The sequence below is a fragment of the Orussus abietinus genome, unplaced genomic scaffold, assembly GCF_000612105.2.
Source record: "Orussus abietinus isolate OABI.00-Male unplaced genomic scaffold, Oabi_2.0 scaffold517, whole genome shotgun sequence".
NCBI classification, from domain to species: Eukaryota; Metazoa; Arthropoda; class Insecta; order Hymenoptera; family Orussidae; genus Orussus; species Orussus abietinus.
In genome coordinates, this window is record NW_019394664.1 from 1 (window position 1) to 22,962 (window position 22,962).

The 22,962-nt window shown below is 47.9% G+C and overlaps 3 protein-coding genes across 4 annotated transcripts; 2 read left to right on the forward strand and 1 right to left on the reverse strand.

Annotated features, from left to right (window-relative positions):
• Positions 1 to 424: 424 nt before the first annotated feature.
• LOC105694861 (serine/threonine-protein kinase Warts) lies at positions 425 to 7,633 on the reverse strand. The gene is made up of 6 exons (XM_012415948.1): positions 6,395 to 7,633; positions 5,870 to 6,189; positions 5,232 to 5,795; positions 3,431 to 5,156; positions 2,893 to 3,170; positions 425 to 2,709 (listed from the first exon to the last, which is right to left on the reverse strand). Exons 2-6 carry the CDS (start codon positions 6,146 to 6,148, stop codon positions 2,278 to 2,280), a joined length of 3,279 nt encoding a protein of 1,092 aa, XP_012271371.1. The 5' UTR covers positions 6,149 to 6,189; positions 6,395 to 7,633; the 3' UTR covers positions 425 to 2,277.
• Positions 7,634 to 13,533: 5,900 nt separating this feature from the next.
• LOC105694907 (flavin-containing monooxygenase FMO GS-OX-like 4) lies at positions 13,534 to 17,692 on the forward strand. 2 transcript variants are annotated; one of them, XM_012416047.2, is made up of 7 exons: positions 13,534 to 13,832; positions 14,862 to 15,093; positions 15,568 to 15,709; positions 15,815 to 16,126; positions 16,197 to 16,347; positions 16,426 to 16,700; positions 16,905 to 17,692. In XM_012416047.2, exons 2-7 carry the CDS (start codon positions 14,885 to 14,887, stop codon positions 17,115 to 17,117), a joined length of 1,302 nt encoding a protein of 433 aa, XP_012271470.1. In that variant the 5' UTR covers positions 13,534 to 13,832; positions 14,862 to 14,884; the 3' UTR covers positions 17,118 to 17,692. The 2 variants fall into 2 exon arrangements, with proteins under 2 accessions (XP_012271470.1, XP_012271471.1); XM_012416048.2 differs by lacking the exon at positions 13,534 to 13,832 and adding an exon at positions 13,869 to 14,048.
• Positions 17,693 to 18,247: 555 nt separating this feature from the next.
• Positions 18,248 to 22,696, forward strand: LOC105694898 (putative inorganic phosphate cotransporter). Its single transcript, XM_012416036.1, has 8 exons — positions 18,248 to 19,888; positions 20,255 to 20,496; positions 20,591 to 20,827; positions 20,904 to 20,988; positions 21,103 to 21,208; positions 21,290 to 21,551; positions 21,769 to 22,143; positions 22,242 to 22,696. Exons 1-8 carry the CDS (start codon positions 19,879 to 19,881, stop codon positions 22,476 to 22,478), a joined length of 1,554 nt encoding a protein of 517 aa, XP_012271459.1. The 5' UTR covers positions 18,248 to 19,878; the 3' UTR covers positions 22,479 to 22,696.
• Positions 22,697 to 22,962: the final 266 nt, after the last annotated feature.

The following is a 22,962-nucleotide window of genomic DNA, read 5'->3' on the forward strand; positions in this document are numbered from 1 at the left end:
ACGTACGAAACCAGAGGGCAGCACAGGATGCGATCGCACGACCCTGCCCGTGAGCAATCTCCCAACTCATCTCTGCTGCAAGTACGCGCCTTTGATTCGCATTCCTATTAGTCGCTCGTCTATAACCCTTTTCAAAAGTTCGCGCCAATGCCATCAATTTTTGTTAAAAAAAAAAAAGGTCAACGCGTGGTGAAGAGCGACATTCAATTATTCATTCCCAGCAAATATTAACGATCGACTATTATTCATTATGTCAATTTTCATAACTATTCTACCCAACACGTTCCCAGAATGCGCTTGGCGCACTTTTTCAAAACCGTAAAATACCCGCAATAGTCTCAAAGTAGAAATTTCTTGCCGTTAATCCGAAAAGAATCCAAGGTAAAACGTGCCGACCACTAGCAGCAAGAAACGAGGGCCCCTCTCGGCATTAAACGTAGTTTTAATTTAGAACACTCGTCCAAAATATGTACACAAGTTTCACATAATATATACCGACTTAGAAAACTAGCTTACACTTCTTACTCGCTGAGTATAATTACAGAGGGCTCCGAAGATATTACAAAATGTACAGGTGGATCGAATTCACTTATATATAAACGGCGCGCAGGTATATTAAACAGATCTGCATCGTATGGCCGTCCACTGTTATCGCAACAATGATAAGGCGAAAAAGGCTGGCGCGTTTCCGCGCTTTTTACGGGGACGTCGAGCGCGTCCCTACCGGCCGATCGAGTTTCCCATCTCAAACGTTTATCAAACCGATGCCTGCGCGTTTTCCCCTTGATTAATGACAGCCAAGATATCCGATGAAATTTCCCCCTCCCGAAGAGATCGCATAAATGTCCCTCTTCCTCTTTTTCTTCGACTCTTCAAAGCGTCTCAGCCATCAAGGCCGAAGCGAGCCGAGTGAAGCCTCTTGAAGTTTCACTTTTAAATCGCGTCAGGCATCGCAAAACAATACATAGCACGTACTGCGTGTAAATTTCTCCCCGCTCTTGTAAGTAGCGTTCCATAACTTGTCAAGGGAGGCTCGCAATATAATTATTGCGCTCAAGAAGTGTAAACGAATGTTCTCGCACGGCGATCCAAGATGGCGGCCCTCGGCACGCGCTTGTCCATCCCCAAGAGGTGCGGATTCGGCGTTTCTAGTACGTTGCACCGGGCTTAGCTCGCCTAAGGCACGTTCTAAACGGACCTCCGACGACCCCGAGTCTCCCACCTACCGAATAACTTACTTAACGGCTAACTACCCGAGGAAAAGGCACAATTCCACCGAGGGATCTCTCCTCGAGCTCTTAGAAACGCTGTGAGGTTCTCTCGCTAAATCGCTCCTTCCGCCTTTTGTTTCGATTCCTATCGCGATCGGAAATCCACCGAGCCGCACCGCCCTTTCCGAAGGTGGCCACGAGCAACATAAACGTTTAGACACGAAGCTGCATAATATGCAATGAACACATTACATCCATTCAAGAGTTCTATACAAATATATAATAATATTAATACAATAATATTAATATATATATATAATAAACGTGTCGTTTGATATAAAAGAAACTGTTAAATAGGACCAATACAGTTACAAGCCACATTACGCTAATTATCTGCAATATCACAGTACTTGCTGAAACGTACCTAAACGTGTACTTTCCGGACGCGAAGGCCGATACGCGTGAAAGGCTTCCCCTAGGTCGATTCTCATTGTTAGTGTACTCCCCGTTTCCTTTCACGGTGAATTTAGAATTCGTCGGGTTCGACCCGCTCCCCCGAAATCACGGAGAACGCGAAACGAGAACCTCAAGGGAGCGCCGAGGACATTTCAAGGTACAACGCGACGTACTTCCCGGCGTCCGACCGCGGGGGCGGGAGTCGTTTATACAATTCATTTTTAACATCTCTATGTATAATTTGCAGTTCGACCTCGGCACGGGTTATGCCTCATTTCCATATACGCGGAAAGCACGAGGAATCGACGCGGAGGGCGGTAGGCACGTTAGGGTTAAGCCATTAGGCTGAATGGTTAAGCCGTCTCAGGGCCATTCCGCGCTCCGCGTCGATTCCGCGTGTATGGAAATTAGGCATCAGCCCTCGGAGACTGCCGGATGCGTTCATATGTTTAGGCGAGAGCGGAAGTAGCGATCACGCGCCCAGAATTGCGGATTTCCGACTCGAGAGAGCAGCGCGAGCGGTGGGTACACCCTGAAGAGCGAGCCCGAGGACGAGAGACGAGCGTCCTCGAGGCGCCGCCTCCTCGCGCCTCCTCGACGACACCTAATGTCATACGTAGACCGGGCCCTGGTTGTCGTTATCGTCCAGACTTATGCGACTAGGATACGCCGGGCCGCCTCCGTCGTCGAAGAAGCGCCGGAACGTGAACTCGAAGAACCCGTGGAAGGGCTTCCCGTTGTCCAGGAGCTCGTCCGACTTGTTTGAGTCCGAGGACTCGGAGTTCCGCAGCTTGTCCGGGTCCACGGGGTCGAAGTTGCTCGTGTCCGTCGGGTACTGGATCCGAGGTATGTGGGGGGCCACCTGCCGACGGAGACCCTTCTCGAAGTCGATGCTCGAGAAGAAGGGGTGGCTCTTCACCTCGTCGGCGTTCTTCCCGAGGCGGCGCTCCGCGCCCACGCACAGCTTCAGGATCAGGTCCATCCCTTCCGGAGACAGGTTCGCCTCCTTCGGGATGTGCAGAGTCGTCTCCCAGTTGATGACCTGTCGACGTTATGCGGTTAGATGAGTTATTAAATGTTACAATATGTAAAATCAAAAATTAAAGTATAGCAGTTCAGCATACCGGTACAATTTCTGATTTTTTTTCTTTACACATATTGATTATATTGTAGATATAAACGCTAGTTAACCTTATATGAAATATGAAAAATCGCGAATATACACCTTGTACTGCGTTTCGGCCGGAGTGTTGGCGAGAAAGGGAGGCGAGCCGACGAGCATCTCGTACAGGATTACCCCGACGCTCCACCAGTCACATAACTGCGTGTATCCTGTTCGCTGCAAGACTTCCGGCGCGATGTAATTCGGCGTCCCTACGAGAGAGTGGGCTAAACATCGCTGATGCTCTCGATGTCGTCTTCGTTCCAAGGGTTTCAGCTGGATGCACCGGCACTCGTTGTTCCAGTCGTCGGCTGGGTCCATCGAATCCTGCTTATTGTGTCCTAAGGGCGAATGAAATCGATTAAAGGACGAATCTGAATAAGTAGAATAAAGAAAATGGATAAAAAAAATATATATTATGAAAGGACCATGAAGGTGCAAAACGTTTAGAAGAGTAATTTTTTTCCCCCGATTATTAGTAATAAATATGTAAAAAGAAATAAGAAATAAATATGTAATAAGTATGTAATATTAGACGCATCTTAAAAATATGATCCATGTAATATTTTAACCTCGTGCTAGTACTAAGACAGGTTATTACCATTTTGTTGATAATACTTGGAGTTATGGGTCCAGCGAAATCCCGTGCACAGGCCGAAATCCGTGAGCTTGATGTGTCCATCCCGGTCGATGAGGATATTATCCGGCTTGATGTCTCTATGAATGAATCCCATCTTGTGCACGCTCTCGACGGCGCAGGTGAGCTCGGCGATGTAAAACCTGGCAAGAGGTTCCTTGAAGATGCCGAATTTAATCAGCAGCGACATGAGGTCTCCCCCGGGTATATAGTCCATGACGAAGTACAAATTGTCCTTGTCCTGAAAGGAGTAGTAGAGCTTGACGACCCACTCGTTGTCGGCCTCGGCGAGGATGTCCCTCTCGGCCTTGACGTGGGCGACCTGGTTCCTGTTCAGCACGTCGGCCTTGCGGAGGGTCTTCATGGCGTAGAACTGATTCGTATCCAGTTTCCTAACAAGCGTGACTTCCCCGAAGGCACCTACGCCGATGGGCTTGATCTTGGTGAACATGGACTTGTCCATTTTGGCGCGTTTGAGCCTGATATAGTTGGACTCCTTCTGGGAGAGCATCTTCCTCATCTGGCACTGGGCTTCGGCGCTGAGTCCGATCTTGGCCATCTCCGTCTCTAGCTGAAGCCGACGATATAATCGCTGTTTGTGGGACTTAAGGACGTTCTCCACGTGCTGTTCCATGAAGAACTTGAAGGCCTGCGGCGAGTAGTTCCGGACCTTGCAGTCCCTGCGCTCCTCCTCCTTCTCCTTGCTCATGTGCTTCCTCTCGGGGATGGGCGACTGGTGCTTTATCTTGTACTGTGAGGGCGAGGGCGCCTGCGCCTTGGCGGAGCCGGAATCCGGAAGAGACGGATGGATATTGTTCCTGGGGGTGGGAACAGACGAGGGCATAGGGCTCGGTTCCGCGGGGTGCGGACACCCCTCCGCAGGGGAGTACTTCCTCTGCAGAGGGGGGTGATGCGCAACGGGCGAGGACCTAGGAGCGGTGCCGCTCTCCACGGTCGATATCCCGGTGGTATCCTCGGTAGGGGTGCCATAGGGTGGTGGAGGAAGAGGATGATGGATCCCGCGTTGAGCAGCCAGGGCCTGCATGGTGGTGGCATAGCTGGGGGGCTCCGTCGTGGGCACGCCGACCGGAACGCCGAGAGACCCCGAGTTGGACGGCGCAACGCCACCCTGAGAGTTCCCCGGTGGGTACGCCGGAGGGGGCTGTTGCTGCTGCTGTTGCTGCTGCTTCTGCTGGATCGAGGACGCGTACGACGGCGGCGGTGGGGGCGTGTTGCTGGTCGTCGAGATCGGCTGCGGCGAGGTCGGCGCGATCGCCGTCTGCAGGACTGGCTTTTGTACTTGGGTACTCTTCACCGATTGCATGATGATCGGCGGCTGCGTCTTCGCCTGGCGCGCGCCCCAGGCCTGCAGGGGGGTGGGTCGCGCCATGGAGCCCTGGGTGCTGGGGGAGACAGTCGACACCGTAATGGGACTCGGCGAGCCCGCTGACGTGGGGCCCGAGTAGATCCCCGAGGACGGGCTCTTCCTGTAGTCCTGCTGGGACTGGGTCGGACTCTGCCGGTTCTGCATCGAGGCGCTGTACGAGGGCGGTTGCACCGGCCCTGACGAGGGCGAGGGCACGATGGGGTACGGTGGGGGCGGCTCCACCTGGCTGCTCCCACCCACCGCGTTGCCGCTCGACTGGTAGATGCTGAGCGCCTGCATCTGCTGGCTGAGCTGTTGTTGCACCTGTCGATGTCGATGGATTTCCTTTTTAGAACTCTGGTATATTACATCGTACCCATGCATCTCATCCTACCGTACCTGAGGACCGTTTTGAACGATCATGGGTTGGCGACCGTTCGAGCTACCACTGGACGTCGCTACGGGACTGGTGCCTCTTTGAGGAGGATTCACGGAGTTCGACGTGGACCCGGAACTCCCGGGTGCCGCTGGTGGAGGCCTGGTTGGGACCACGGGGGCTGGGGACATTCTCTTCAGCATCTGTTGCATGTTGCTTGGCACGTTCGATTGACCGTAGGGGGCATGAGGTGGTGGTGGCGGTGGCGGGGTGGAGCTGCATCTCGGGGGAGGTGGCGGAGGAGGCTCGCGTTCGACGAAACTACTCGGGGAGTATTGCCTACTCAGCTGGGGGTGCGGACTGAGCTCGGTCAGGCGAGGACTGTCCGACCTGGAACTGCCTGCTCCGCTGTCCAGGGCTGGACTCCCTCGTTGGAGACTTAACTCCCTTTCCAAACTTGGTTTCCTTATCAGCTTGGTGTTCAGCTTCCCTAGGCCGTTCAGAGATTCGCCCTGGGCTTGCTTTAGAAACTCGATCGCTGCGTCCAGACGCCATCCTGCTAGCTTCAGAGCACGCAACCCTATTTCCTGTTACGATCGAATATCTCGGTTAGTACGTTTGGTACTTTGGCTTTCTGAGATCATTTGAAATGAAACGTTACCTCGGAGTAACCCATTGCTAATAATTGGGCTAGGGCTTGACGCTGGTCTGGCTTGTCCGCTGTGGATCCGGAGGCTCCCGACAAGCCACTTAGTCCTGATGCGGAACTCACTCCACTAGTCGTAGAAAGAGTGGAGATGGTACTCGCAGCACTGGAACCTACCTCTCCGGTTCCTCCGATGTTAGCAAATGGAAGCAAGGAGTTGCGGATTTCAGCTAGTGCCTTTTGGTGGTATCCGGAGCCACGAGTGCTCGACTTACTGACCGCAGGCGGATTCATAGTGGCCCATGCTAGGCCTCTTAGGACCTAGCTCAATCCAGCTGCAACGCAAGCAAGCAGGAGTCATGAAGTATATGTTCCGATTAGAAAATATTGATCGACATAAATTGAGCACGAAGTCGACTTGAGATGTCGATTTATTTTTAATATACGAATGGTCCTAATGTAAGGATTCTTTTGTAATCTACAATAATATGAAAGTGCATGCGAACGATGCAAAATTTTACCGAGTTGAAATACACTTACAATACATTCACGACTGGATGCTACTGTGCCAATGGACGAGGACCGTGCAACATCATGGCTGAACTCTAGCTATCGTCGATAATCCTATCGGCACGCTGACATAGAATCCAAGAATAACATGTTAATCTTCCGGGTTATAGCATTTTCTTCTTTGATACGTATGCTTGGTCGAGTCAATGGTTCGCTCGCATTCAAAAAACACCACGGCGAACCTCTACAAAAAAGGCACTATCCTGACTTATAGAACTCGGCCATAAGACTATACCATATTAACAAGGCACTCCAGATCGAACACTCGATCTTTTTAATCGAAAACAATACCGAGCATCCTATACGATCTCCAGGGTCAGACCGGAGATGTTCTTTCGTAACTAGGCCGTGCATGGATACGAAATCTCCGGTACCTCTCGCCAGGGCACGACCTAGGACCAAACTCTAAGGCACAACTTTCAGGTTACACAGGGTCTACGACTCGAGGTAGGAGCATCGTCACGGACCACGGTAGCCGAGGTACCCTTGATTTAAAAGGCACTGTCTTCAGGGAGAACCATGTCTAGGAACCATCCCATAGCGGAACCCTGGACGACAGGCTCTGTGTCTCGACCCGGAGGCTCCTTCAGAGGATGGCAGAGCCGCGCAGCTCGCTGGCTTCTCGGAGGAAATAAAAAAGCTGGAAGGCTCGGTTCTCCAAAAAGGTTCGACGAGCATCCCCTCGGCCGTACATAGATGCGACTCGGAGCGACCCGGGCTCGGCCTCCAGGGGGTCGCGTCGAGGTTAAGTCGGGGACCTGGCCGTGGCCCGATATCACCTCGATAACAGGACAGCGTCGAGCCTACGGCGGGATATCTCGGAATAATCTCTTTTAAGGCCGTCGCGATGCCTCGGTCCGCCTCGGTCGCATATTCCCTCCTGGTGTTTCCTCGAGGTCGCAGGCCCGCCGGGAAGGTGCCCGTCGTAGGTCCGCTCCACCACTTCCCGAGCAGCCGAGGTCCTCCGCTCCGCGATCCCTGGCCGCAATTACGCCAGCGACAACAAAGAAAGATACAGCCGTAAATTACTAAAGTAACTGGCGGCCATCTTGAAGTGCCACATTCCTCCACCGACTTGACACTCTTTTTCGTAATTTACGGCAAGCACGAAACTCGGGCCCGGGAAAACGGACGCGAGCCTCGCGCCCAGCCCTCGGCTAGGCGAGCCGCTGCCCTGGCCTCCTTGGCCAAGACATTCCCTGGGCGAGATACCCGCCGTATCTCACCGAAAAACCACCTTCTTTTCGCCCCGAGAAAGAGCGGCGGTACTTTCAAATCTTCCTCCGTGCTCTCGCACGGGATCGCGAGCCCGCGCTTCGGCTGATGCGGCCCCGACGAGTGGCTCGAGAATTTCACCTCGCTCTTTCCCGAATTTCGCTTCTAACCCGGGATTTCTTCTCTCAGGAGGGGCGATAAACGAGTTTAAAGGACAATCTCGAGAGATTTGAAACGTATACCCACGAGGAAGCGACTTTTTTTTATCGCGAATCGCAGAGTTTCGGGGATAATTCTGCACTTCCGTGGGACGGTAATATTCGGTGGAACTTTTGTGGAACTTCGGGTCGGTAGAGTAGTTCCCTACTTGTGGCGCTGCTATATTGCGTGGATTAGGGCCCGGTTCCATAATTCGAGTTAACTGAAATTAAACTGGTTTACACTTAATTTAAACCTCCTATAAACGAATTAAACTCCGGTTAACTCGAAAATGTGGAACCGGGCCGTAAGACTCCATTCTCAGGGAAACCTGCACGGGCTTTGCACCTCCGTCGCAAGATGACGCCACGAGCGCGCGCGAGTTTCGATATCTCGACGGTCGATAAAAAGTATCGCCTGCGATAAAAAAAAGGCGCGTTAATAAAGTTCTGATTTTCGGATAGTTTAACGGTATCATTTTCTATTCTCTTTTTTTCTTTTCGAACCTTGAGAGATTGGTCGAAAATCCCGAGTCTGCGTTCTCCTGCGTGAGTGCAAAGTTGCTAAATATATTAAACAACATTAATCACCGATCGTTCACACACGAGCGGCGTTATCTCGCTCACTACGTCACGTGGGATAAGAGATCTTTTACGTCCACATAAGTGCACATGTATTCGGCTTTCGTGTAATTCTTTTTCGGGTCGCTCCAATTACGAATCTCGCGACATTTAAACGTTCCTTTTTTCTTTTATTCTAGGTGGAGGTTAAGTGCCAACGCTAAATTATAGGGAAATAGTGCAGGAAGAAAACTATGTAATAAGGGCCGAAGGAGCCTTTCTCTTAACCCTTTCTTTGTACAAATTTTTGTGCAATATATATGCAAGATTTTAATCGATCTACAGGAACTCTAGGAGGAACTAAAGGAGTCGCATATTCGGGACCGAAAACTCGGCTACTCGTTTCGACAGCTCGAAAAATCCGGCGAGGCCGATAAGGGACCGATTAATCGTTCTTTCGGGACGAAAATGACACCGCGGTGCTCGACCCAGAATTTCGTGGGACGTGCCGGCACATCCGTCGTCTCGGCGCGATAATAATTATACACGATGTCTCAAAGTGCGCGTAAACAAAGATTTCTTAAACTGCCCGCGGATATTAAGAAGTAGCGCGAGGGGACGAAAACGTGTCCACATTAATTAATAAAGGGAAATTATTCTTTTCAGAAGCCGACAACCCGCCACAAAAAGTGAGCTACTCTATAATTCAAGATTTTCCCAGGGAGCACCTGATTAAAAAACTCTGTAGAGTTTCGCACCAAATATATGGAAATAGAGGCGCAAAACTCTGACCTAGTCATTATCTGCGATATTTATTCTGGCGCGACAAACTAGACGAAGAATGTACCTCTTGAATGAGTAATGTCAACTTTAACCAGGTCACCGAGATTGGACGATTTCTCGCGTTTTTTAAGCCACGAGTGCTAACCGATTGGTACATTTGATACAGAGATACGCAATGTCAAATATTTCATATTTCCTTGGTCCCTCATTTCGCGGCCGATTAAAGTAAATACTTGTTTAATCAATCACATATTTAGTCGGGATGAAGAATCCTCACTTTTACGTTGAAACTGTGAAACTTTTTATCCTATTATGTTCGAGCTATTTTTTCCCTTTTTTTTTTCATTCTTTCTCTTTTACCAGCTGGAACCAATTGCGAAATCGGTTCAGAAGTTATTCAAGGGATTGGCGATTGCACAAGACGTAATGCGGTAATGTTACGCTGGTGAAGACGTCACAATGAAATAACGTCGCAAGGCGCGCAATCGGTAACGAGAAAAATTCAAGACGAAGGCCTCGAGAGTCGTTGTAAAAAGCGCTCAGGTGGAAATTCGAGACTCGAGTGCGAAGGCTGTCGCAAAAATGGCAGCTTTACCACCGAGCTCGTTTGGGAGTGTCGCAGGGAATTCCTCGCATTCCATCCGAGAAGCTGGAATCGATAGTCATTACTTCCCCTTTGTTTTTTTTTTTTCATTCAGATCAATGAGCCGTGCACTGAAGAGGGCTTTCTTCCGAACGAGTTTTACGATTCGAGCTAAATGACGTCTTTTGTCAAGAATTGAGCTCTTCCCACGGTTGTAAAGAAGTACATCCTTTCATTCGCTATCCTCCCATTTTCATATCTTTTTTCCTGTATTTTTTTTTTTTTCTTTCTCTGAGAAGAGGCTACTTAATCCGCAAGAACAGGAGGTCGCCTGAATTTCGTGGGTGTCTTTTTTTACGCGAGGAATAATGACACGAGTCTTGTTCGCGCAGTATTTTAAAGTCGCTCGCCTTGTATGCGGAAAAATATCGGAGTAAGGTGTTCCAAAAGGAAGGAGCTGTTCCTTTCTCGTAATTATCCCGGCTGGTATTTCCTATACGAGCGTTATTTCGCAGCCGGCTCGCAAATGTCAAAGTAAATCGCCCTGTGTTATTGCAAGGATTTTTTTTTCCCTTTTTTTTTTCTCTTCTAAATGTGTACACGTTAAAATGCAAACAGAGAAAGGGTGCTCGAGGGCATTGAGAAGGATTTTTACGCATTGTACACGATTCGATCCTTCTTTGGGAATAATTCCTGTACTGAGTCAGACGTCGTAAAGTCTATCACTTCGTGATATGTAAATTAACGCGACACGCTAGAGATTATTCAACGGGAAGCCGAATTACCGCGATCCTACGAAAAAGTGAGGAATGATTATTGCGAGATGTATAAAATGTCCCGATAATGAATTCATAACAGTTTATAAATACTCACGTCATTAAAAGTGTTGGATGTCCTTAAAGTAACACGTTCTCTCATTCTTCAGGATGGCCGACACGGCGTTCTTGAAGGAACCAGAGGAAGTCTTATCGCCTGACCTCGATGAGTCCAAGTGGGCTATCGTTAAATTTTCGTAGAAAATACTTCACCGGAGAGATCCAGTTACGAGATCGATTTTCGCAAAGAAGATGACCCTGAGGACCGCGATGACGCAATCCCGCCTCTTCGGGTGTAGGAAAAGGAAGCGAAGAATCGAATGGCTGCAAGGTGAAGGTCAAAAAATGAAAAGGACTCCTCGTGGACCTCGGATTCTTTCCGATGGGTCGCCAATGATGCGTTCTATTCCCGGAGCAATTCCGGAGGAAACCGACCGATAAATCGCCAGGCATTCCAAGAAGACGCTCTTCTTCGATCTCAAGATGGCCACCTACGCGGAATCCATTATCCCTGCACAGTGTCGAAGACATATTTGGAACTGATCTACGGAAAAATGCTTGATAAAATTATGGATAATCCTTAGAATATTAAATAACCACCGAGTGTATGACGAGGAAAAGTGTAGGAATGTCTTTAACAACCGCAAAAGTAAAAAGTACCATTCAGAACCATGCACCGAGTGTGCGAGTCTTTTGCATACTATCGAGCATCCAGAGACGGAATTACCATGGCTTATTTTATGCTTTAATTATGTCGTTTGAGTTTTCCTTTCCGAGTCAACGAGGTCATGCTTTACGATCGACCGGAAAGAACGTCTTACGATGTAAATCGTAAAACGCTCGTCTCCGCATCTTTTCCAAGATGGCCGTCTACGCGGAACTCGTTAATCCCCGAGAACGCGATAAATTCATAAAAAATAATTTAAAACAACTCGTGACAGTCTCTGCGAGATGAAAGGTTAATTTCATAAACCTGTATCCCCAGAAAGAATCGGTTCAACCGCAAAAGTTGAGTAATTGGGCGGAAATTGCGAGATTGAAATATCACGCGGTAGTTAAGTCTCGTGGATGCATATTTGCATGTTTCCCAAAGGCTGATCTTTTGCCGAAGTTAATACCTTAATTACATCCTTCGGATTTTCTTTTCCGAGCCGACGAGGTTATCCTCCTTACTCGACCGGAAAGTAATGTAAATTGTAAGTCTTAAATTTAAGGAAGCCCATCGACTTGCAACCTCCTAATTACAGTCATTCGCTCCTTGGTCTGGCCTTCCAAGTTTCCTATAGACTTTTGCCCGGCGCTTTTTAAATGCTCTTTCCCTCCGGTGAGTGGAAACTACGTCCGACTTTTAATCATTTATTTACCAAGCAAGGAAAAATATCCGCACGTCTTAAAATGTCTCTCTGCTCCGTTTACTGTTTACCCTGAATTAAGTCTTACGGTTCTTGATTACATCGACATGGCGTAACCTTTTGGGCGGAAACTTTTAACTATCATTTCCACGCAACACCATTTTTTCCCCGGCATTGATTACAACGAATTTCAAACCAGTCCCTAATGGCTGGTTATACACATCTGACGCACACAGAGGCTCGGCTGAGTTTAATAACACCGGCCATACAAACATTGCTACCATAATATCGCATGTCACTGATATACGTAAGCGCCAGGCGACAACAATAAAATCTAAGAAAGCGTTTCGCCTCTCGAGGGGGACTGCTAAAAATATTCGACGCTCGTGCGAAGATTTATTCATCTTCTCGCGAATAAGTAGTCGATGGGCATACGCCGAGGTCTCGTATAGTTTTATTTAGCCCGATACAATGTAACTGACAAGTATAGTCGATGTTATGCGTACGCATTCAGTGATAATGTATCGGACTTGTAAGGCAAAGTACGTGGAACGACATATCACGAGGAGGCCCGTGTTTCCTCGTCCCGGCGCTACTCCCGATCGGTTGCGCATACTTTCACGGCGATTACTTTCACTGCGTTCTTGGACAGAAGGTGCGATGCGAAAAACGTGATGCAAGAGCGAGCGCAGATTGCGGATGGTCAAGAGCACAGATTTCTGACTGGCACTCGAGATGAGACAGCGTGGGTGCCGAGGGAGTATTTCTGGAGGCGTCGCCGTATTAAGAAAACCTGACGGCGAAAATATCGGGTTTTCGGGACCTCTGCTGCCAAAATCGTGAAGAAATAATCGGGACCAACATCCTCGGTGTTTAAACGGAGTCGAAAATCCCGAAGAAACGCGTAATTTCCATGAATTACCGCGCGAAAGAACGGAAGACGACCAGGCGTGACCGCCATCTTGAATTTCCCAGTGCCCCCGAATCCGCCCCGAAAATGCGTCTAATTCTTATGAAATACATTCACTACGACTGCCAAATACGTATTTTAAGTTCCCTCTCAACCCGTGCTACATAATAGGTATCAGAAACGGAAGAAAGGGCGGCTCTAACACCCACAATACTGGTGATGGGAATCTACGCTTCCTGACGGCGCCGCCGCCATTTTGAACTTCCATCGATACCGGCCGATTGAAATCAGTCCCGAAAATCCAGGTAATTCCTATCGATCGCGTCCATCAGGAACGTCGAAGGCGTCTTGTAAGGTTCGTAGCGAAATTGAAATGCGTAATAGATATTTAAAAGGCAAGAAAGGGTGCCATTAATGTCCATAAATCTCGGACTCCTGTCGTGACGGTTGAGGCCGCTTTGGTTTCCGCCTTCGGTGCGTCTTCTCGTTCCGGCAGGCGTCCCTTCGCCGAAGATCGTTCCGATTCGCAGCCACCGGACGACAGAGATCTCCTCCCCGGTTCTGACTCCACCGTTTCCGCGATTTCATCAGAAGACCGAACGACTTCTCGGAAGGACCGGAGATTCCCGGGGAACCGAGGGGCGCGCAGGGCGAAACCAGGCCGGGGAGACTGCGGGAACGGAGCACGTTAATGCACCGCGTGTCCCCGTCGAGTGGACAGTCTTTACTCAGTCGCTGGCCAAGTCGGTTCGGAACTTGTCCCCAGATAGTCCGAGATTCGTGACCTCCGCTTCCCGCGACCTTAAGTCCCCTGGCCAGCAACGCGTATCAAGGCGTGCCAACGCATATCAGCGCGTGCAGACAGTTGGATTCCCCAATTTCGAATCAACGTCTTCATTCCCGTTCCGGCAAATTGTGTCGAAGCTCCCCTTTCGATTAACACGATCCCAGATTCCAGTTGGACAGCTCGACTTTAATCAGCAGAGGGGCCGGTATGTTTTTCTGCGAGTGACGCCGCGTCGCGCCGCCATCTTGGAAGTTCCACTTTACGAGGACCCACGCTTCGCTTTCCTCGCGCCTCTTTTCTCGCTTTTTCTGCCTCCAGTAATGCTCGTTAACGACTTTTAACGTCGCCATTCGACAGTTTGTATTATCCCACGAGTGTGGGTTGCGAGTTTCACCCCGAAACCTGTGATATAAACATTAAGGTGGGAGATACAGTTGGGTAATGCCGCGCGTCGTTCCCCACGACGCCGTTGGCCATTTCGGTAGTCGTTCGTCGCGTTCTTAACATTAAACCTACCGCCGGCGGGTCAAATTGACCATTTTAAATGGTATTTGTAATGGGGGTATAAATCGTCGGCAGGTTTAGCGTTAATCTCGAATCGCGAGTCTCGTAGTAGTTTCATTCATTCTTACTCGCTACGAGACGTAATGCGACGTAACGTGAACCCGTTCCACATTCCTGCATTTTATCGCACAATTAGCCGCTAGGTATCAAGGGGCGGTGGCGACTCGCTGAAAGTTTATGTAAATCACGGTTTATACACATAGATCGTGATTTATGTAACTGTACACTCGTGTCGCGTATACATGACCCGTAGGGGATAAGATATCCGGAGTGTAGGGTCTTTTATTCTCGAGTCAAAAATATGAAAGAACGAATTCATCCCACATTTTGCATTGCCTCAATTTAAATGACAATAATGCGACATTTCTACCAAAAAAACTGACTTGAGCCACAATTATCGGCACATTATTTTCCACTTTCCCTGTACAATCTGGGATTTTACTACGTTTCACGTAAATAATTGCGATTAATAACAGTTGAAAATAGAAAAAAAAAAAGAAACGAAAACAATTTTCTTTGAACCTGTTTGAGGACATTTATATGTTTTGTACACATTTATACGACGTTAGGCCAAAACGACTCGGTTTCCGTTTATGGGTTGCTGCGTCTGAACTCGTTTTGTCTTATTCTCCGTTTTTTCCTCGTAATATACAGAAATGAATTCTTTTAGGCTACCGGAAGACCCAGGGAAAGATGCCGAGCAGCAAGACCAGAATCGCCGTGGTAGGTGGAGGAGTCGCAGGTTTGGTGGTCGCCCGCCATGTTGCTTCCCGACCGGAAACGTACAGCCTGACTCTGTTTGAACAATCCGACCAAGTTGGAGGTACCTGGGTGTACACCGATCGCGCAGACACCGATAAACACGGGCTTCCGGTGCACAGCAGCATGTACAAGAACCTCAGGTGCTGATAAGAAGTATCCCGATACCAGTAGCAGTACTCCGAGCACGCAGATCTTAGGATATAAGAGAGATTTTCTAGAGGAAAACCGCACCGGCCGTTCCACGATAAGATTTATCTCGAGTCGCTGTGGCCGATGTCGATATCGACTGGCCAATAAGGCATTCTCGAAAAGGCGTCCGCTGCGGTTTATGATAAGAGTCGGCGGTACGTGCTATAACCGAGTCATACGAGACTAAGGAATGAGTCAATGACCGAAGTACGCCAATGTCGGGACTTATAGCTAGGAAGATAGACAACACGGGTGTTGTTAAAGCCTCTCCGAGAAAAATGTCGAAACTCGCTGACGATAGAGTTAACGCGAGGTCTGCCGCTTGTCGATGACGAACGCCGGCGCGTCTTTCCTCTGATAATAGTCCACTAACGCTTGCGCATACTTTGTAACAATGCTTTGCGATAACGGGGACGTTCTTGTAGGACGAATCTGCCGAAGGAGGTGATGCAGATCCCGGATTATCCGTTCAAGGAGCTGGAGGGACCGTCCTTCGTACACCACAGCGTGATCCGCGAGTACTTGTTCGGATACGCCAAGCACTTTAACCTGTATCCACATATAAAGGTGAGATTTGTGCACGATGCACGACATTTTGTTATATAATTTAGATTGTAATATAATTTAGAGTTAGTAATGTCACGAGTGGAGAAATTAACGTTTCTGGTATAGCTCAATACTCTGGTGAAACACGTGGAGCCCGAGGTCCTGAAGAACGGGCAGGTGTTGTGGATGGTCACCTACGTGGACCTGGAGGCCAAGCTGAAGACCACGAAGACCTTCGACGTGGTCATCCTCTGCAACGGGCATTACACCGTGGGGCACGTGCCGCGTATCAGGGGGATCGACAGCTTCCCCGGAAGCTGCATCCACAGCCATCAGTACCGGATACCGGAGATCTACTCCGGGAAGAAGGTCTGCATCCTTGGAGCCTCCTGGTCCGGCATCGACATCGCCATCGAGGTGTCCAATTTCGCGGATAAGGTATGCATTACATATAATGTATGATATACAGCGATACATCATTGGCATTGTATATTTCCTACTTCTTCAGGTATACTTGAGCCACAACTTGCCGACTCCCGTGGACGCGAAGATGATGAAGAACGTGGAACAGCGACCTGGGGTGGAGTCGGTGCGAGGGAAGACCTTCATCTTCAAGGACGGCTCCTCGGCGGAGATCGACGCCTTCATATACTGTACGGGTAAGGTCGTCGAGGTCCTGAACCCAAGAGATGTCGAAGATCTACCCGAAGAATGCATGCAAGGAATCTACTTTTCAGGATACAAGTTCACGTATCCTTTCCTCTCGGATAAGGTTGAGCTCAGCACGGAGGACAACCACGTGGAGCCGATCTACAAGCACCTGTTGCACACCGACATGCCGAATCTGTTCTTCATGGGCTTGCCCGGGATCGTGATCCCGTTCCCGATGTTCCACATCCAGTCGCACTACATCCTGGGGATCCTGGAGGGCCGTATAAAATTACCCTCCTCGAAGGAGATGCGAGAAGACATGGAGCGAGAAAAGGCAGCTCTTCTGGAGCAGGGGATCCCTGTAAGTCATCGATACAATAAATAAATAAATTAATATCTCACATAAATCGTACTCATAATTTATGGTTAATTTTTTTCTTTCTCACTATTGTTTTAAATTCCTCGGTTTACGTATCAAAAGCCTCAAAATACGTGAAATTACACACCCTGATAAGGGCACATCTTCGGGGTCGAATTTTCAACCGCTCTTTGAAATGTTCTCCAGCTGAGACACATCAACAAGATGAAGGAGAGGCAGTGGGCTTACTACGACGAGATCGCCGCCGCAGCCAATATACCCAGCTTCCCTCCTGTCGTGAAGAAGATCTACGACCACACCAACCAGATGCGAGAGCTCGACCTGACGACCTACAAGAACTACCAATACCGCATCGTCGATAACGAGAACTTCACCGTGTGTTGTTGTAAACCCTGTTAGGGTTTAAAAGGGAGGCCTAAAATGAATCAACTTATCACATCTGACATAAAACTCAAGTCGTTTCGTCCTCGACGAGCGTGTCGCACGATAAGAGCGCACGCTCCAACTAAAGACTACACCTTATCACATAGAAACGCCATCTTGTTAGCGACTAGATCACCGGAAAAAGAAGGGTGTAGATTTAGTTGGGGCATCTGTCTACCTCGCCGAGTGCGGGGTATTCAAGAATCTCCCTAGGCGATAGGTCAAATCCGCGGTAACAGGAAAAACCAGCAACGCATTCTGACCGTTTTTCGCGACCACGATTCGTTGAAGAATCTGGTGTTATCGCGAGTAGCGTCGATCGAGACGCTATTACAATATAGTTGGTTAATCGATATCAGTGCCGTTGCACTGGGTAACCAAAAGAGAAGCGTTAAACGGCGTCGTTTATATTTTTACCGAGGATATCTCGTAGCCTTCGAGACTCTCGGTATGCGAATGGCTGCTAGTATTTCAGGAATTACTTAAGGTGATATGAAAGATATATACGTGAAAATATAAAACTTTTCTTCAAACTGGGTGCACCGAATTATCTGAAACTTTAATACGTGATTATGGAGGTCCTAAGGAAGAACGCGATGCTCATGGAATTTCATTTTTCCCAAAAAAAATGTTTCTTCTTTGGTTCTTGTTCGAGATAAATATACATTTTTTTTTTTTTTTTTTTAATGAAATATCATGAGCATCGCGTTCTTCCTTAGGGCCTCCGTAATCTCGTGATGAAGTTTCAAATAATTCAGGGCACTCTAGTTGGAGAAAAGTTTTATAAATATTTTGATTTTTTAGTTTGTACATATGACACTTTAATATCACATTAAGGTGATGCCGAAGTGGCATCGGGGAGGTCTCGTTAACGAAACCCCTTTCACGCCATTTTCACATCACCTTAAGGGGATGTGAAAGTGGCATCCGAAAGCTCAATCGTTCATAAAACTTTTCAAAGAACTGGGTGTCTCAAATCGTTTCATACTTTAAAACGTGAATATGGAGACCTTAAGGTAGGTCCTGAAACTCGCGAAATTTCATTTTTTATAAACTATTTTTAAAATACCTATAAACAAATTTGAAAAGAATTGAAACTTCATAAGTTTCAGGACCTTCCTTATAGTCTCCCTATTCACGTTGTAACGTTTCAAACTATTCGGTAAACCGAGTCGGGAGAAATGTTTTGTAAACAAAACCTCTTCGACGCCACTTTCACATCACCTTAACTGGCGTTGCTTCCACGCCGAAGCTCTCTCGCCCGACTTTAAACGGCGATTAACTTCCATTCAATGTTGGAATATTTCGCCGGAAGGTCGTTGCGACATGTCGGTACGGCAATCGAATCGATTGCTCTAAGCGTAAGACCCTTAACTGTAACTCCGATCGCTTACACAATGTCGAAGACGCCGTCACTTATGTGCATAATAAAGTGCAGCGATAACGATGCAGCGCGTTACTCGATTCGCGACCCTGCGGGTCTTGCAATTGATGCAATTCAGATTTTCCCTTTTCTCTCCTTATCTTGCCGTTCTGAAAGATCATTTCCATCTTATCACTCCTTTTCGAAGCTGTCGCAACTAGGCCACGCATCGGGCGCGCAATTGTCGTAGGAAAGGATCGGAAAATGACGCGTTAATGCAACGTTACGAGCTGCAATGAGATAACGCACTTTGTACGAGTGAAGGTCGGCCGCCGAATGCGAATAAAAGATCTAATTGTAAGGAAATTTGCCATGTCGCCAGTGGAAAATATCTGTCATAGATAGGGAACTCCGTTAATTACTTGAATCATCCGACCGCTGATGGATGCCTTTATCAAGTCGAATATCACCTTATCAATGACAGTCAAAGAGACACTATCTGATCTCGAGAAGAAAAAAAAGAAAATCGGGGAAGTCTTTGTATACCGGAATGACGGAATGAAATTGATTATTTGCTAAATGAGCGCGATGAAAGAATTAAAAAAAAAGAAAAAAAAACATTTACCGCGGTTATCATCTGCAGTGCTCTAGCGACTTTTTATTTTTCACATGCGCTATGCATAGGTGAAGGTAATCGACACAAATTGGACCGCAATTTCAGGGTCATTACCAGATCGCCCCGATGGGGCTACGTTATACTCTTCTGGAATTAAACGAATACAGTCGGTCTAGGGAATTTTCAAAGTCCCCGAAAATCGCGTTTATCAGTTACTTATCTTAAGTGGCAATTTTTTTCGCATTTCCTCGCTCGCCCTCTCATCTACTAATTGAAGAGTGAACGCATACGCCGCGGTTTATCGAGTTTCAGGCAAATGGGAACATCTGTTCTTAACGGAAATCTCCCTTCTATCTTCCGTGTAACACTTGAATCGGTAACTATCGTCGAGCATCTGTGATGCGATCGCTTTTATCAGGACCTGTGCCTCGTGTGGGTGGAGGATCGTTTTGACTTTCAAAGCTCCGATTAATCAGACCGAGGAACAGTCGTTCAGTGTTCGTTGCGGCATTCGCACATCCATGATTTAGCGGATATTAGAAAAAAAGAAAAAAAAAAGAAGAAGAGGAAGTAGAGACTAAGATAGAAAAATAGAGAGAAAATCACGCGCATCTCGGCCGGAAATTCGGTCGGCAAGCAAACAATAGAAAATATGTCCCGCCGAGGAAATCCCTTGGATTGAGTCGACTCCACTCGATGTTGGAGAACCGAAAAACTTAAACGCGGTGTGAATAAATCTTCGGGCCAAATTCGTGATAATGGGCAAAGGTGAGCGCAACGGCAGAAGAGCCGAAAATTAAGCCGAACTCGGTAACGATTTCCAGCCGGTGTAGCTGGACGACGAGGAGAAAATAATGCCCTATCATTAGGCCTTATCAATTCACAATGAATTAATTGATAGTTAGCCGCGTCGTGAAGTAATCGAGCGAGCGGCGGTAATTATTCGCAGATTGTAGGACACCGTAACAAGCGCTCGACGATTGTACGGGAATTAGGGCAGATTAAAAAAATCCCTTTTCCAGGGAGCGACTTCATCACGTCCCTCGTCGGGACGTCTAGTCGAACAATTGTTGGATATCGCTATGAACGCTGAACGCTTGAACTCCAGTGACAGATTAAAAATCCCATTTCCAGGCAGAGACTTCATCTCCTGTCGGGACGTCCTTTGGTACCTGGTGTTCTCCGGATTTGCGGTGAATTACATATTAAGGATCAACTTGAATCTCGTGATAGTGGGCATGGTGGTTCCTCGAGAAAAGCCCGTGGCAGCGGCGCAGTGTGCTCTTCAGGGTGAACCCGAATTCGGGAGGAACTCTTCGGGAACTTCAAACACGACTTCGCTCCTCCCGCCCGCGCCGATCCTGCCGAAAGACACGGTAATTAATTGACAAGCTTCCTCGACAATTATTACGAGAAATCGCCTCAACGAAAGTGATATTACAGAATGTCCTAACGTTTCCTTAATGGCAGTACGAGGATCGGTTCACCTGGAACGAGTACGAGCAGGGTTTGGCCCTGGGTGCTTATTACTGGCTCCACTGGACCACTCAGCTTCCCGGGGGACTTTTAGCTCGCAAATACGGCACGAAATTGGTATTCGGATTCGCCAACATCTTCACGGCCATCCTGGGACTCCTCATACCCATCGCTACTCGATATCACCTGTACGCCCTCGTCTTCATCAGGGTTCTTCAGGGCCTCGTTGCGGTGAGTCCGAGTACATGTTTCTACATTTATTTCTACATTACCTGGATGGTCAGTGATTTTAATCCCACGACTTCAGGGTGTCGCTTGGCCCTCGATGCACGACATGACCTCCAAGTGGATCCCACCCGACGAAAGGAGCAAATTCGTCAGCGCCTACCTTGGTAAGGTAATTTACATCCGCCGTGGCAGAAATTAGGAATCGCCACTAAGTTATTATCTGCGTATCTTCAAGAAGTAAGGATAAATATATTCGACATACCTGGTTCTAATTACAGGTAGCTCAGTCGGGGCTGCAGTGACTTATCCTCTGTGCGCAGCATGCGTGCATTGGTTCGGATGGGACTCCGCATTTTACGTGACGTCGTTAGTAGGCATAGCCTGGTGGGAAAGATTGCTGTTAAATATGATTAGAGGTTCTTTTAAGACGATATTTACAGCGACGTCAATTAATTAATACGCCAGGTACTGCTTCTGGGCGCTCCTGGCCTTCGACTCGCCCCAGCAGCATCCGCGCATCTCCAGCAGCGAGAAGAAATACATCCTGGAGAGGATCTCCGGGTCTCTGGGGGAGAAGGACAGTAAAGTGCCCTGGAAGGACATCCTGACATCCGGACCACTCTGGATAACGATCGCATCCCACTGGGGAGGAGTCTGGGGGTTCCTGACCCTGATGACCCAGGCTCCCTCGTACTTCAACTTCGTCCACGGATGGAACATCAACTCGGTAGATGAATTAATAAACCCAACGATAATCTCTGCATAATCTTCGAGTTTTATCGTCCTCTCTATCGCTGTGAATTCCGGATAATCTTCCGCTCGATACAATTGGACCCTTATACATTTCTCTTAATTATACATTTCTCTTATTATTTTACATTTCTCTTATTATTTTACATTTCTCTTAATTATACATTTTCTCTTAATTATACATTTCTCTACAGACAGGCATCCTGTCGGGTCTTCCTCATGTTCTGAGGATGGCTTTCTCCTACGCGTTCTCCATATTGAGCGACTGGCTCCTGAGGACGAAGAGGATGTCTCGGACGAACGTCCGGAAGCTGGCGACCTTCGTCTGCACGGGTCTCCAAGGAATCTTGACAGTGGCTCTGGCAATGAGCGGCTGTCATCCCAATCTTGCCATAATCTTCATGATGGCCGGCACTGCTGTCAACGGAGCCGTTTCTGCGGGAACTTTGGCTATTTTCGTGGATCTCAGCCCGAATTATGCGAGTGTCCTCCTCGGGTTCGCCGGTCTCGTCACCGTCGGTGCAGGCTTCATCTCACCCCTCGTCGTCGGTTTATTAACCAACAATAACGTTAGTCAGCTGATTAGCATAATACCAATAATGGAGATTCAGTAATTATCCATAATCATTAATGGCCCAATTATTTCTAACGCGTTCTCTTCTTGCAGCAAACGATCGGGCAGTGGCGATTGGTCTTCGTAATCTCCGCCGTTAATCTGATCGTGAGTTGCCTAATTTATATATTCTTCGGGTCCTCGGACGAGCAAGAGTGGAATAATCCAAGCTCGACTGGAAGAGAACCCGAAGAGTTGACGAAGGTCAAGTCGAAGTCGGAAGAGAACGCCGACGTCGAGGAGAAATTCCCCATGATTGCTCATCGTCCGGAGAAGGAAGTTCGACGGTGAATTGACCCAGGGAAGCTGCAAAAAATGATAAAAGTGTTTATCTAGCTCGATTTTAAGAGCGGACATTTTCGACCCTTTGGTTGCCCGGAGCCTTTTTTTTTTCTTTTTTATTTTACCACGATCCAAAATGTAAAGTCGACTTAAGCATTCCCGACAGCCAAAGGGCTAGACCTTGAAATAGGACTTAAATAAATCTGTTGAAGTACAATTTCACGCGAGGAACAACATTTAGGAAGAATTTATTAACGAGAAAGGTGGCTCGGCTTGAGAGTGAAATTTCTTTTCCTTCAATTCAGATTCCACATCCTTGTTTCGCTTTGTTATCCGGAGGATAGTTAATTAAACATTTTAGAGTCGTTTATCAGGTTTATGTGACGTTCTTGTTATTTCTGCCTCGTTGCCAATTATACCTGTCTGGGCGAGATCTCCCGGTATTTTCTTGAAACTTCTTTATGCTTTCCAAAACAAAGACCACACAGATTCG

Excerpts from the sequence above, each read along its gene's own strand:
- LOC105694861 (XM_012415948.1), bottom strand. The coding sequence starts at position 6,148 with ATGAATCCGCCTGCGGTCAGTAAGTCGAGCACTCGTGGCTCCGGATAC. Across the intron at positions 5,157-5,231 it reads TCGTTCAAAACGGTCCTCAG|GTGCAACAACAGCTCAGCCA; the intron begins GTACGGTAGGAT and ends CGACATCGACAG. Across the intron at positions 2,710-2,892 it reads CGGCCGAAACGCAGTACAAG|GTCATCAACTGGGAGACGAC; the intron begins GTGTATATTCGC and ends TAACGTCGACAG.
- LOC105694907 (XM_012416047.2), top strand. The coding sequence starts at position 14,885 with ATGCCGAGCAGCAAGACCAGAATCGCCGTGGTAGGTGGAGGAGTCGCA. Across the intron at positions 16,127-16,196 it reads TGTCCAATTTCGCGGATAAG|GTATACTTGAGCCACAACTT; the intron begins GTATGCATTACA and ends CTACTTCTTCAG. Across the intron at positions 16,348-16,425 it reads CGCCTTCATATACTGTACGG|GATACAAGTTCACGTATCCT; the intron begins GTAAGGTCGTCG and ends TCTACTTTTCAG.
- LOC105694898 (XM_012416036.1), top strand. Across the intron at positions 21,209-21,289 it reads TCGTTAGTAGGCATAGCCTG|GTACTGCTTCTGGGCGCTCC; the intron begins GTGGGAAAGATT and ends TTAATACGCCAG. Across the intron at positions 22,144-22,241 it reads GTTTATTAACCAACAATAAC|CAAACGATCGGGCAGTGGCG; the intron begins GTTAGTCAGCTG and ends CTCTTCTTGCAG.